This window comes from Pseudorca crassidens, chromosome 3, assembly GCF_039906515.1.
Source record: "Pseudorca crassidens isolate mPseCra1 chromosome 3, mPseCra1.hap1, whole genome shotgun sequence".
NCBI classification, from domain to species: domain Eukaryota; kingdom Metazoa; phylum Chordata; class Mammalia; order Artiodactyla; family Delphinidae; genus Pseudorca; species Pseudorca crassidens.
The window spans coordinates 32,428,160-32,441,474 of record NC_090298.1 but is presented as its reverse complement, the minus strand read 5'-3'; the positions used below and the strand labels follow the sequence as shown (position 1 = coordinate 32,441,474).

Sequence of the window (13,315 nt, the reverse complement as noted above, 5' to 3'; positions counted from 1 at the left end):
CTTTCCAGTTTTATTCCCCACTGAAAGTTAATAAATTGGCATTCTGATTCTTAACGAGTTTGGGCCGAGTGAATCATGTATCAGGCCCTATTCACTCAAAGGTAAATGAAGTAAGTTGGAATTCCTGAATGCTCAAAGCCCAAACATGGTGGTCATATTCTATTGTTATTTGGCTAGAGGTTTTATCTCCTTTGTGAATAAAATGTCTCAATTCTCTAGTTAAAGGCAACAGCTGTTATTCATTCTCTCTCTAAACCTGTGTCTTCCAAGCCTAATACAGTGAACTAGAGGGAGATGGGGAGAGATGAAAGGGCAGATCCCTTATGGAACGGGGGGAGGTTGTTTTAGTAGCCGTGTAGCCATCAGCACCAGGGAAGCAGGGTGCATGCAGAGTCACCCCACCTTTCCTAGCCCTCATTTCATCTTGCCTGTATGGTTGTTCGTTGCTGTCAGTCTCACTCTAGATTCAAATTTCCTGGAGGACAGAGGCAGAGGCTTATGCACCTTTGAACGAACTCTTGTCCCCAGAACTTGGCATGACGTCTTACCCGCAGCAGATGCGGATCTCAAATGACAGAGATCCAGCATCACCATGATATCAAGTGCCTGCCTGACCAGCAGCGCCTCACTAATAATTCGTCCTTCCTGGCACTCTCTTCTCCCCAGGGCTGCTTTTCCCACCCAGCGTGTGAGCCCTGATCTCAGCGTGCTGTCATAGCCTGTTCTGTGTTTGTCTCTCCACAGACTGTGAGCTGAAAACGGGTGGAACTGAGTCTTACTCAGCACACTGGAACCAAGACCGTAACGTACCTCTTACGGTATAGACACTCCGTGGCTGGTTGCTGAATGAGTGAGTCACCTACAAGTATCAACTTTACTTCTGGAAGCTCTAGAAGGCTGCCATATGATGCTTTAGACAAAAGGGGAATTCTTTATATTGACACATGCTCTTGGTGAGTGTTGAGTGACTCAGGTACTTGAGAGACAGCAGTCGGAAATAACTGGGTGGAAAGCAATTTAGAACATCCTTGGGAAATAGCAGGCAATGCCAAGGGAAAGTCAGAGAGATAAAGGAAATTGAGGATGAGGAAATTGAAACTAAGAAAAGGGGAGTGACTTTCCCAAGGCCACACAACCCAACCAGAACCCAGGGCTCTTGGCCCAACTCTTTAATTTATAACGCTGTACCGGCGTGTGGCCAAAAAGGGCAGGCTTGGAATCAGACAGACCTAGCTCTAGTCACAGACTGTCCTCCTATGTTCCCCAACCTGTTTCTCTGTCTGGTCCCAACAACACTCTTTAAGGAAATAAACCATGGCCCATTCGTAAGATGGGATACCATGCAGCCATTAAATATGTTATTTCTAGAAAAACTTTTAACATCAAAGGTAAAAACTCTCGTCATATATTGTATTAATTATTTTGATAAGTATATACAAAAGTAAACTTATTAAAGTATATATACTTCACTTGTTTAATAATTTACCTGTATACACTTTAATAAGTATATATAGTATAACTTCCTAGTATATATACTTATATTACATATAATATATATACTTTATACTATATATACTGTAATAAGTATGTATACTTTACACTAGTTATACTTCAACAAGTATACTTTATATATAAACTTTATACTATATACACTTATTAAAGTATGTATAGTATAAATACTCCCGGTGTACATATAGTATAATTTTACCTCTATTAAAAAAAACCCTACACGTTTATATCTCTTTCTCTGTCTGTGCAAACATGCGCACAAGAGACTGGAAGAAAATACATCCAAATGCTAGTCATGATCTCTGGCTGATGGAGAGTGAGCCCAGGGCCGACAGGAAGTGAGCCTGGGCTCTGTCTCATTGGACAGGAGAAGCTAGGTTACCTGAAAGGGAGTCTCAGGCCTGAGCCTGGCTGAGTGATTGAGTGAGAAGCCCAGTGGTTTGAGTGGACATTTAGTAGGTACTGGGTCAGATGCAGCAGAAATCGAGACAAGAAATCCAAGCAGTTAGGGTGAGGACAAAGCAGGATCACTTCGCAAAGCGGGTATGCTTAGCTGAGAAAGCTGGAAGCAGAAACAAAGACTGTTGGAGAGAAAAACAGGTAAATGCAAGTTGGATCTAAATAAAGGAAGCTGAAAGGGTGAGCAACAGAGCTTGCCCTGAGAGCAGAGTCCCTTGTAAGTAGAAGGCTCACAGTAAACAGTTGTCAGATCAGATATGGAGACTTCACTAAGGAAGTGAGCTGGGCCAAAAGCTTAGGGTTAAACACCTGGGTTAAACACCTGGCTTCTCTGGAGAGCCTGGAGTTGGGGCCCTGGGTCTGTCTGGGAATCAGGAGCTCTAACTGAGCCTAGACATTCTTATGGTACAGACCACCCACTCAGCCCCAGTGTGTCATGCCTAGATTTTAGCAAGTAAGATCGATGGAGTGAGGGGTATCGATACTACAAAAGAGGAGTCCTCCTAATTTCCACCTTTCAGCTCCAGATTATGGAAGAAACCAACAATCAAACTGTGATTTTTAAGAACCCATAAAAGTAGCACCTTCTCATGTGCCCTGAACCTCATAAAAAACTAAACCCAGACCTCAAGAATATCAGACGGAGAATTGAGCTCTTATCAGAACAAAATTTTCCTTTTATTTCCAAATAGCTTATCACAGAGTTTCAAGGGAAATGGATAACTTCTATGGACATTTCTTGCAAACATCATTTTCATGAATCCATGGACAGGAATTGTGTGAGTAATTACTAAGAGCATATGCCTGTACCCTCTGTTACAAAGGGAGTATACAGCAAAGAATAAATGCAGAAAGAGGAAAAGGTAAAGCTTTATAAAATACAGGTAAAGGCAACACAAACTTTATACACCCATAGAAACTCTCTCAAGTTTGAATCTGTCTTCAAACTGGCTCAAAGTGATAAAATACACATAAACATTTTAATGGTGTTGAATTCTTACTGACTTTATTTACAAAGTTGATTTATGGCCAAATACCTTCGCTGTGCGAGTAGCTAAGAGACAAATACTATTTCTTTACCCATAAACAGCATTTCAGCACTTAGCATATTATCTTGCAGGTAACAGCCTCTCAACGAACGCAGTTGTGGCACAGCCCAACTTGCTCTAACCTTGCAGCCGACACTGGACACATAACCCATCTCTACCCAGCAAGTTTAGAAGGAACTCCTCTGGCAATGGCCATGGACCATATATTGATCATGACATTCTCTGGGATTAGATTCACTGACAAGTTACCATTGACCCGGAAATGAAGGTTAAGGTATAGCTTACTCCATTGACCGGGAAATGAAGGTTAAGGTATAGCTTACTCCATTGACCGGGAAATTAAGGTTAAGGTATAGCTTACTCCACTGACCAGGAAATCAAGGTTAAGGTATAGCTTACTCCACTGACCAGGAAATCAAGGTTAAGGTATAGCTTACTCCACTGACCGGGAAATCAAGGTTAAGGCATAGTTTACTCCACTGACCGGGAAATCAAGGTTAAGGTATAGCTTACTAAAATGAGCCATCAAGATGAGGAAGCTCATGACTAAGGTAATCACTGCTACTTACCAATTTCAAGTAATTTTCAAAGAAAAATGACCTGTTGATTTTTCTCCAAAGTACCTGTCACCTTGTTTTTTTTCCCCTAGGTGATTTTTTTTTTTTTTTTTTTTTTTACTGTTCTTTCCACTTCTTACCTTCACTTTCGTAAGTTCTCAAGGACAGCAATGCCAAGAGGAATGTTGTCTGAAAAACTGCAAAGAGAGCCATAGGTTCTGGTTTTCTGAAAAAGATAAATTGCAAAGAAGGGAAATTTTATTTAATTTTAGCTGTGAGCAAGTTTCTTTGAACCAACTGAGGAAGACGATGGCATTAAGGTTCCCGCTCTTCTCTCCCCCTCATGTCCATACCCCCGTCACTGTGAATTTGGAGTCCCCCCTCGCCCCACAGTGAGGCAATCTCCCTGCTCCATCTGACTTGCTTTGGCCCGTAAATGAGGCAGAAGTGATGGTATGCCCGCTTGGAGCCTAGGCCTCAAGAGACTTTATGTATTTCTGCTTGCTCTTTTGTGTTTCCACCTTTGGCATGAAAAGAGCATTTCTGGGCTATTCTGTTAGACCCAGGAGGAGGACAAGAAACCTGAGGCAGAGCGGAGCCCCTGAGTGGCTCCAGCAGGGGCCAGCCTCGGTCAGCCAGCAGCCGGCCACGCCCCAGCCCAGAGCAGCTGTTCCCAGATGTGCCACTGAGTCTGTGGCAATAGATAACGATCCACCAATGTCTTCAAACCCAGCAAAGGTTGGTGAAGAAAGATAAAGCAGAGAAACAAAAGTTAAATATTAAAAAAACGGTCACAGTCTCAGAAGAGCTACATCTGAATGAATTCCTCATGGGGGAGTCATCGCCACTCTGCCCTGTCTCCCTCCTTAAAATGTCACCTGAGAGAAATGAGCACTTGGCACCGACGAAGACAGGCAGAGTTTCATTGTTCAAGATAATTTCCGGTTTTCCTTGTCTTAGAATAGGGTTGTGAACTACAGGTCAAAGAGCTTCACTGACTCATCAGGTCCTCAGACCATTGGACAATCCGAGGGCACACAGAATAAGCCTGGATGGCCTCAAGGAGGCTAATATGTTCATTTCATAAGAAACGTTTAGTCAGGGGAAGTACTGAATTTCACTTTTCTACTTCAAACTCTGACTTATCATGGAGAGAAGCAAAGAAAAATTCAAAGTCATCTTTTGCCCCCATCTAGTCCCCTTGGGCTTCATCAAAAGCTCAAAATTCCATGAACCAGATCATTCATTTTCACTGCCCACACCCTCCATTTATTTCCTTTAAATGGCATTTTACAAGAAATGGGGACGACAGTGAAGACAGGAAGAGGGTAAACCAAACCGTTCAATTACTTTGGGGTGGTCAAACCTGCTTACGTAGGAGCACAAGTCTTCAAGTGACAGCTTTACTTCCTGATTCCTTAAGCACTGCTTTCTACTACTTCAATTTTTGGCAACAGGTCATCAATACCGCACTGAAGTCTCTACTGGCAACTTCAGATAGGTTCTTATTACAATTGCATATCAAAGCGGGGGGAAAACTGACTCAAGAGAAAAGATCTTCTGCTGAGAACCAAAGGGGAGGCAAAGGAAAATGGCACAGTGAAGTGTCTGACACTCACTGTTCATTCAAATATCCATCCCATCCTGGTCTACGGCACAGGGTCCCATCCTCCTGGCACTTACGTCACCCAAGGAACACAGGAGCCACCACCATGAGGAGAGCTCATCCCTGCAATTCAAAAGCAGGTGATTCCAGGAAATCCAAAAAAGAGGGGATATATGTGTACATATGGCTGATTCACTTCGCTGTATAGTAGAAACTAACACAACATTGTAAAACAACTATACCCCAATTAAAAAAAAAAAAAGCAGGTGATTCCGGGGGTGAGATGCACGCTGCCTCGTGTCCTCTGCACGAAAGGGCTATTTAAGATGTTTGTAAAAAGGCGGAGTTTTAGTAAATCAAATATTTTACATGTCACAAAAATTAAACAAGTCACGGGGCAGAGAAACTTAAAACTAGAAGTTAGAGGCCGCCTACCAATTAAAGGTAACCAGAAACTAAAGAATACAAGTTGTCATATAACAAAACTGAAAGATAAGAGTATTTACAAGGGATGTACTTCTAAGGTCTGAGTATCTCAGGACAGTCTTTGAGAAACACCAGGACAATCCTGTCTGAAGCCCTGCCCTTTCCCACCATCTCACACACGGCAGGTTGTGAAGCTGAGGACCTTCATTCCAGCAGCCACTTAGATTTCCTGGTTCTCCTTTCATCAGTTCTGATGGGCGTGGTTTTACACATGCTGGACAGGTGGTAGCCATGACCCAGTGGTCACTGCCTGCCCAGAGCAAAGTGCTTATTTCCAGTGTTGTGACCGGGCAGCCACCATCCCGACACTTCAGGCTCCAGACCACCTCAGGACCTTTTGCAGAAGGACTACGAGTCCTAGCCTTGTCTGAAATCCTAAAATCAAAACAGTTCATCAAAACCTGCAGAATAAGAGTCAGCAGATGGGAGAACCTCCCAGAGACCCCTGTGGAACCCACTTTGGGAAAAGCCCTATGAATAGATTTCCTGTAGGCACAGAGTCTGATGCTGCTGGAAAAACACAGACACCAAGGGCTCTGGGCCAGCTTCTTCCAAGCCCCAGGTGACTGCTACACAGCCCACGTGGTTCCCCTCCACGCCTCCTACGTCAATCCTCCTCGAGTTATCGGACGCTGAGTGCATCAGCTATTTCCCTGTGAGACCCCCGGTAACAGAGTGAAAAGCCTGGAGGTGACCTGTGCAGAGATCCTGAGGTGGCAGAGCGCTGGGCATATAGTCAAGGAACAACACGGAGCCGGGTGTTGGCACGGGCGAGGAGGTGAGCGACCGGGGCAATCACAGGGCATGCGGCGAGGCAGAGCAGACAGGGAAAACGCTTTAGAGACGTCGGCTTCTACTCTGAGATGGGAGCCACTGGGTAGTTTTAAACAAGGGAGTAACACGGTCTACCTTACGTTGTACAGGAAGGACCCTGTATTGAAGACATTGAAGGGGGCAAGAGTAGCATGAGGCAGTGCAGGTGGAGGTCACGGCCACAGTCCAGGGGAGACTGATGCTGGCTTAGACCCGGCGGGGGGCACGGCAGTGGCCATGGGAACGGTGATGAAATGGGAGAGATTTTAAAGATAGAGCTGGCAGGGTGTGCGGGGTGGTGACAAAGTGAGACGTCGTGGATGGCTCCAAGAATTTTGGCCTGAGTCCCTGGGAAAATGGAATCACCATTCATGGAGAAGCAGAAGAATGATCTAGTGGGCTGTATCAAGGACCCAACCTGCGACATCTCAATTTGAAATGCTCACTTGATATCCAAGTGGAGATGTCAAGTAGCTAGCTGGATACATCATGTGGAGGGACCATGGGAGGGGTCGTGGCTGGGGGTATAACTCCAGGCATGCTTGGTGCATACAAATAGTATTTAAAGCCACAGGACTGAAAGATCTCCAAGAGGGCGTACAGACAGAAAAGAGAAAGAGGTCCGAGCACATAGCTCTGGGGTGCTCTACACCCTTCCCCTCATGCAGATCAAAATGAAAATCCAAGATGAGGCCAGGCTTTCCCCCATCACCTCAAGGATGAGGGCTGGTGAGTCCCTCAGCATCAGGCGGCTGCTGGCACGTTCCCCTACAGGTGCTCAGGGTGCACCAGGCAGGGTTTGGTTTTTCCTCCGAAGCTCTGCTTCTGAGCCGAGAGAGGCTACCCAGCTCTCGCATTCATTCAACAGGCTTTCTCTCTCCACGACCATGAGCAAGGAGCATTGCCACGTCCACTTTCCAGTAAGAAAAGGAAGTCTGGGAAGTACGAAGTGGCAGAATTCAGAAAGGAAAAGTACTTTCCTGCCCCATCCGCATGACATTGTCCTTTCCCAAATCTGTTCTCTCTCTTTTTAAAAAAAATTTCCCCCAGTGTTTTAAAATTGAGGTATAGTCGAGGGAATTCCCTGGCGGTCCAGTGGTTAGGACTCAGCACTCTCACTGCCGGGACCCAGGTTCAATCCCTGGTCGGCAAACTAAGATTCCCACAAGGTGCACAGTGCGGCCAAAAAGAAAAAAAGAAAAGAAGAAGTACAGTTGATTTACAATATTGTGTTAGTTTCAGGCATACAGTAAGTTTATGTGTGTATATATATAGAGAGAGATTATTTTCTATTATAGGTTATTACAAGATATTGAATATAGTTCCCTATGCTACACAGTAATTCCTTGTTGCTTATCTATTTTATATATAGTAGTTTGTATCTGTTATTAGGATTATGGGATTAACAAATCCAGACAAAATCTGTTCTTGATTTTTATTTCTCAGATCTCCATTTTTCCTACCCAGGCTATGAGCTGCTTGAGGACAGGTCTACATCTTACTCCCCACGTCTGTCACAGTACCAGAACGCAGTTGCTACCCAGTCAATATCCAGTAAACGAACAAAAACTTGTACCAATTTTCTTGCATTCTCTCTTCCTTGCTTTCAATTTTATTATTTATTTATTTATTTATTTATTTATTTATTTATTTATTTATTTTGGCGGTACGCGGGCCTCTCACTGTTATGGCCTCTCCCGTTGCGGAGCACAGGCTCCGGACACGCAGGCTCAGCGGCCATGGCTCACGGGCCCAGCCGCTCCGCGGCATGTGGGATCTTCCCGGACCGGGGCACGAACCCGTGTCCCCCGCATCGGCAGGCGGACTCTCAACCACTGCGCCACCAGGGAAGCCCTCAATTTTATTTAATTAAAATAGATTCTTTTTCAGGCCCTTCTACATTTTCTGTTGCCAAATGTTGCCGAATTCATAGTCTTTCACTGACATTCCTTCTCTGGAGGAAAAAGGGAGGAAAGGAAAGAAAAATTACCCACTCCTTTCGTAGAACTTCTCATTCAAATCTTGTCTCTTTGCAAAAAGAAGATGCCTTTGAATATCCCTCATGTGTAATACTACACTTGAGGGATATTCAAATATCCACTACATGTGTAATAAATGAAAACACAGCTTTTGAAAAATCTGCCCCTCTTCACCAGTACTTCTTGTTCTGTCATTACTGAAATATTTATTCCTGAGAAGTTTCCCCACCGCAAATAATCCCCATGGGAAGCAGTTTAATCGATCACTTGCTTCCCAAGAACATGGGTGTGTTTCCCAACTCTTCAAAATTGGCTGGATGCCCCAATGATGTCATATGCAAATACTATTTTAAAGAAGATGTTCAAGTACGACACGGGATCCGTGTGTGTACCTTGCAAAAGAGCTCTATGTGGCAGTACAAAGAGTTGCATGCCACTTCATGGAGGATGCCCACATCCTCCAGGTTCTGTTCTTTTTTTTTTTTTAAGAGCCCTGCCATTTGTCTTTCGGAGCCCCTTTGAAAGGGCCTCCACCATTACAGCATAGGATTGATTACCCACAAGGTTTCACCCCAATTCCACCACCCCTTCCTCCTTAAGTATCCATCACTCGGAGGCAGGCGCAAGGTTCAAGCACTTCTTCCCCGCCCTCTAAACCTACCCACTTAAGTGTTTCTACTAGTTTTGTAAGGTCAATCCTGATTTATGAGACTAAATTGACTCACAGCTCATCTTCTTTTTTTCAGCAATGTTTAGTTAATGATTCTTGGAATCTGTGATTCCAGATAGGAGTAAAGTTGAGTCTCTAAGTTGTATGTGAAGTCAAAGAAAGAACTGGAAAACCTGGATCCAAGAAATATTCTGGACCCAAAGAATATGTAGGCATTTAGTAAATGCTAAAGGTGATACTTCATTTGAGAAAAGATACATTATTCACCCAAATGGTACTGGAACAATGTACCAACCCAGACACGTATGGGAAAAGGAAGCTGTAACAGTTATGTACAGCTGCTCTGACATAAGACTACTTAGGGCCTAATCCCCCCCTGGCACTTAATAACTATATGACTATAGACAAGTTACTTAAACCGTTTAGGCTTCGATTTTCTTTTCTGTAAAATGAGAATAAATAACCTACCTCATAGAATTGCCATGAGGATCAAATAAGATTATGAGAACATACACACAGTAAATCCAATTAATGTTAATTTGATCATTATTGCTACTGCTTCATTTCCTTCAACAAAATAAAAGCCAGATGAACAAAGATGTAAATGCAAGACCATTAGCTTTACTAGAATAAACAGAGAACTCATAAAACTCAACATCAAAAAAACAAACAACCCAATTAAAAAATGGTCAGAGGGCCTGAACAGACATTTTTCCAAAGAAGACATACAGATGGCCAACAGGCACATGAAAAGATGCTCAACATCACTAATTATCGGGGAAATGCAAACCAAAACCACAGTGAGTTATCACCTCACACCTGTCAGAATGGCTACCATCAAAATACAACAAATAGCAAATGCTGACAAGGATGTGAAGAAAAGGGAACCCTCTTGCATTGTTGATGGGAATGTAAATTGGTGCAGCCACTATGGAAAACAGTTTGGAGGTTCCTCAAAAAATTAAAAATAGAACTCCATATGATCCAGTAATTCCACTTCTGGGTATTTATCTGAAACAAATGAAAACACTAATTTTAAAAGATGTATGCACCCCTACGTTCATTGCAGCATTATTTACAATAGTCAAGATATGGAAGCAACCCGTGTGCCCATCAAAAGATAAATGGATAAAGAAGATGTGGCATATGTACACAATGGAATATTACTTAGCCATAAAAAAGAATTCAATCTTGGCATTTGCAACAACATGAATGGACCTAAAGGTTATTATGATAAGTGAAATAAGTCAGAGAGAGAAAGACAAATACCACGTAATTTCACCTATAATGTGGAATCTAAAAACTATAATAAATGAACAAATATAACTAAACAGAAACAAAGTTGTAGATAGAGAGAACAAATAGGTGGTTGCCAGAGGGGCGGGGTTGGGGGGAGGAGAGAAATAGGGGAGGGAGATTAAGGTATATAAACTTTCAATTACAAAATAAATGAGTCACAGGTATGAAATGTACAGTGTGGGGAATATAGTCAATAACTATGTAATATCTTTGTATGGTGACAGATGACTAGACTTCTGGCGATCATTGGAAATGTATAGAAATACTGAATCACCATGTTGTGTATTAGGAACTAACATAATGTTGTAGGTCGATTACACTTCAAAAACAAACTATTAGAAAAAGAGATCAGATTTGTAGCTACCAGAGGCAGGGAGTAGGGGGAGGGGGAATTGGAGGAAGGCAGGCAAAAGGTACAAACTTCTAGTTCTGAGACAAATAAATATGAGGGATGTAATGTGCAGCATGATAAAGTTAATTAATGGTGATGTACGTTACATATGAGAGTTATTAAGAGAGTAAATCCTAAGAGTTTTCATCACAAGGAAGATATTTTCTCTATTTCTTTAATTATGTATTTATATGAGATGATGGATGTTCACTAAACTTACCGTAATCATCACTTCATGATGTATGTAAGTTAAATCATTATGTGTACACCTGAAACTTATACAGTGTTGTATGTCAATTATATCTCAGTAAAAATGGAAGAAAAAGATTACTAGAATAAAACATAGGTGAATATTTGTATAATCTGTCCAAGCATGATACGAAACCAGAAGCAAAAAATGGTAAAGACTGCTATACCAATCAAATGAATATTGAAAATTTTTGGTAATATAATAGGTCCAAAACCAAACTGGGAACAACAGTTTCAATACTTATGTCAAAAGGTTACTATCCCTAATATATAGAGAGATCTTAGAAATCAATAAGAAAAAGACAAGAAACTCTATAGAAAAACTGGCAAATGACATGATTATGTAATTCACAGAAAAGAAAGAAATATCAATAACCAAAAAGAGAAAAAAGAAAAACTGGACACTATCACTAATAATTAAATACACACAAATTAAAGCAGTAGCTGTGTATATCTCTGTGTGTGTCTGTGTGGTGTCCAATTGGCAAAGCTTAAAAAGGTCTTAATACCTAGCACGGGTAAGAGTTTGAAAAAGTAGGCATTGCTACTCACCGATGGTCAAAAAGCACAACTTTAACAAGGTCAATTTGGCAATATCTATTAAAATTTTAGTATGCATTATCTTTGAGGCAGAAATACTATTTCTGGGATTTTGTCCTCTGTTCATTGTAACATTGTTTTTATTGAGGAAAAAAATTAAAACAATCTAAATATCCATCCAAAGAAAGTAGAAAATTTAATTATGGTGCATTTCTACGAAAGAATATTATCAAGCTGTTAAAAAGGATAAGCTAGAATCATGTGTTGACATGGAAGAATGTCCAAAAAATATTGAAAGAAAAAGCAAGTTTCAGAAGAGCGTGTGCAGAAAACCACCTCTAGAAGAGAAGTGTGGCAACCGTACAGCTATGCCACTCAGAGCTCCCTTCGCAGGAACCTACTGCATAGCTTCCTGACAGCCTCCATTGCCACACCTTTGGATCCACTGCACGTTCACAGCCAAGCCCACAGTCCCCCCTGGCTGCTCCCATCAAATATCAAACCAAGTCTTCTCCACCCGACACGGGGCTCCTCTAATAGACAACCTTTGATCAAAGCCTCCCCATCACTGGCTGGAACTTTCTCAGAGCTGCACTGCAGCTGGAAGCTCTTCCTTGCCGATCTTTCTTCTTCCCTATCCCCTTTCACAGGGCTCAGACCTGCAGTGGGTTTGGAGGTGCTCTCTGCCTATTCCTGCTCCCTTTTCCCTTTATACTTCACAATGCTTTCCCAAAAGATCTCCTGCACATCTGTTTCTGCCTTGCTGTCTTCTACTTGAAGGATCCAAACTGGCCCCCAAAGACACACCCAACTACTAAGAGTTATAAATTTAGAGCTGGTGTGGGGGAAGAGAAGCAAGTAGGATGAGAGAAATTATAGATCTCTCTCAAGTTATGTAATTCTGCAACATAAAGCGTTCTTTACAACATGTGTGTGCATGTGTGTGTGTGTGCATGTGTGTATATGTGCGTATGTGTGTTTTACAAATATTGCATTCAGTCTTGTGCAAGTACTGGCAATTCCATTATTTCCACACATATATCCCAACAGGGGTAAACTAGTCAAAAGTGTTTTGTGATTCAAATCAGCCCATAGCTGTTAAACAGACCTGAAGAAAGGTTGATCTTTTTTAGGTACTGGATCAGTCTCTGAGGGTGTCATGTATTTCCCTACAAAAAAAATGTGATCTCTCAGGTCCTGAGAAAATGCAGGCACTCTACTAATGCATTTTCAAACAGAAAGTAACCAATGTCCCAGATAGAAAAACATACTGCCATCCTCTTCAGACAGATGGGCACACTAGATTGAGATTAACTTGCTCAAAGTCCCCTGTTAGGAAGACTGGGAGTAGAGAGAATTGACTAAGAGACAATGTGATGTGTGAGAAATTTACTCACACGAGAGTGTAGCTCCTGTTGACTTACCTCTTCTCAAGAGCTGTCACACACTGTTCTCACACAGCAGAACCTCAGGCCATGCTTTCCAAGAGTTCTTTTTAATCTTACATTTAGTCTTATGTTTTTCCAAGTGTTCCTTATGTCTTTCTCTTTGCTAAGACACTTGTAATTCGGGCTTTCCTATCAGCTGACTTACATTTCATACTCAGACTGGATATATTTTATGTGGCTGTCTTCATCATAAATCAACAGTTTTAAATAACCCACGTAGTTACCTGTCTCAGTGATTTCAGATCTAAGAATAGAATTTG

At 42.1% G+C, this 13,315-nt stretch overlaps 1 protein-coding gene across 4 annotated transcripts in view; it reads right to left on the bottom strand.

Moving 5' to 3' along the window:
• The window catches only part of OSMR (oncostatin M receptor), a 57,321-nt gene that overhangs the window by 37,748 nt on the left and 6,258 nt on the right, over positions 1-13,315 (bottom strand). For all 4 annotated transcript variants that reach the window (XM_067730560.1, XM_067730564.1, XM_067730565.1 and 1 more), the window contains exon 2: positions 3,715-3,800. In XM_067730560.1, the coding sequence (XP_067586661.1) occupies positions 3,715-3,787 (73 nt within the window). In that variant the 5' untranslated portion in view covers positions 3,788-3,800. The remainder of the gene's footprint in view (positions 1-3,714; positions 3,801-13,315) is intronic.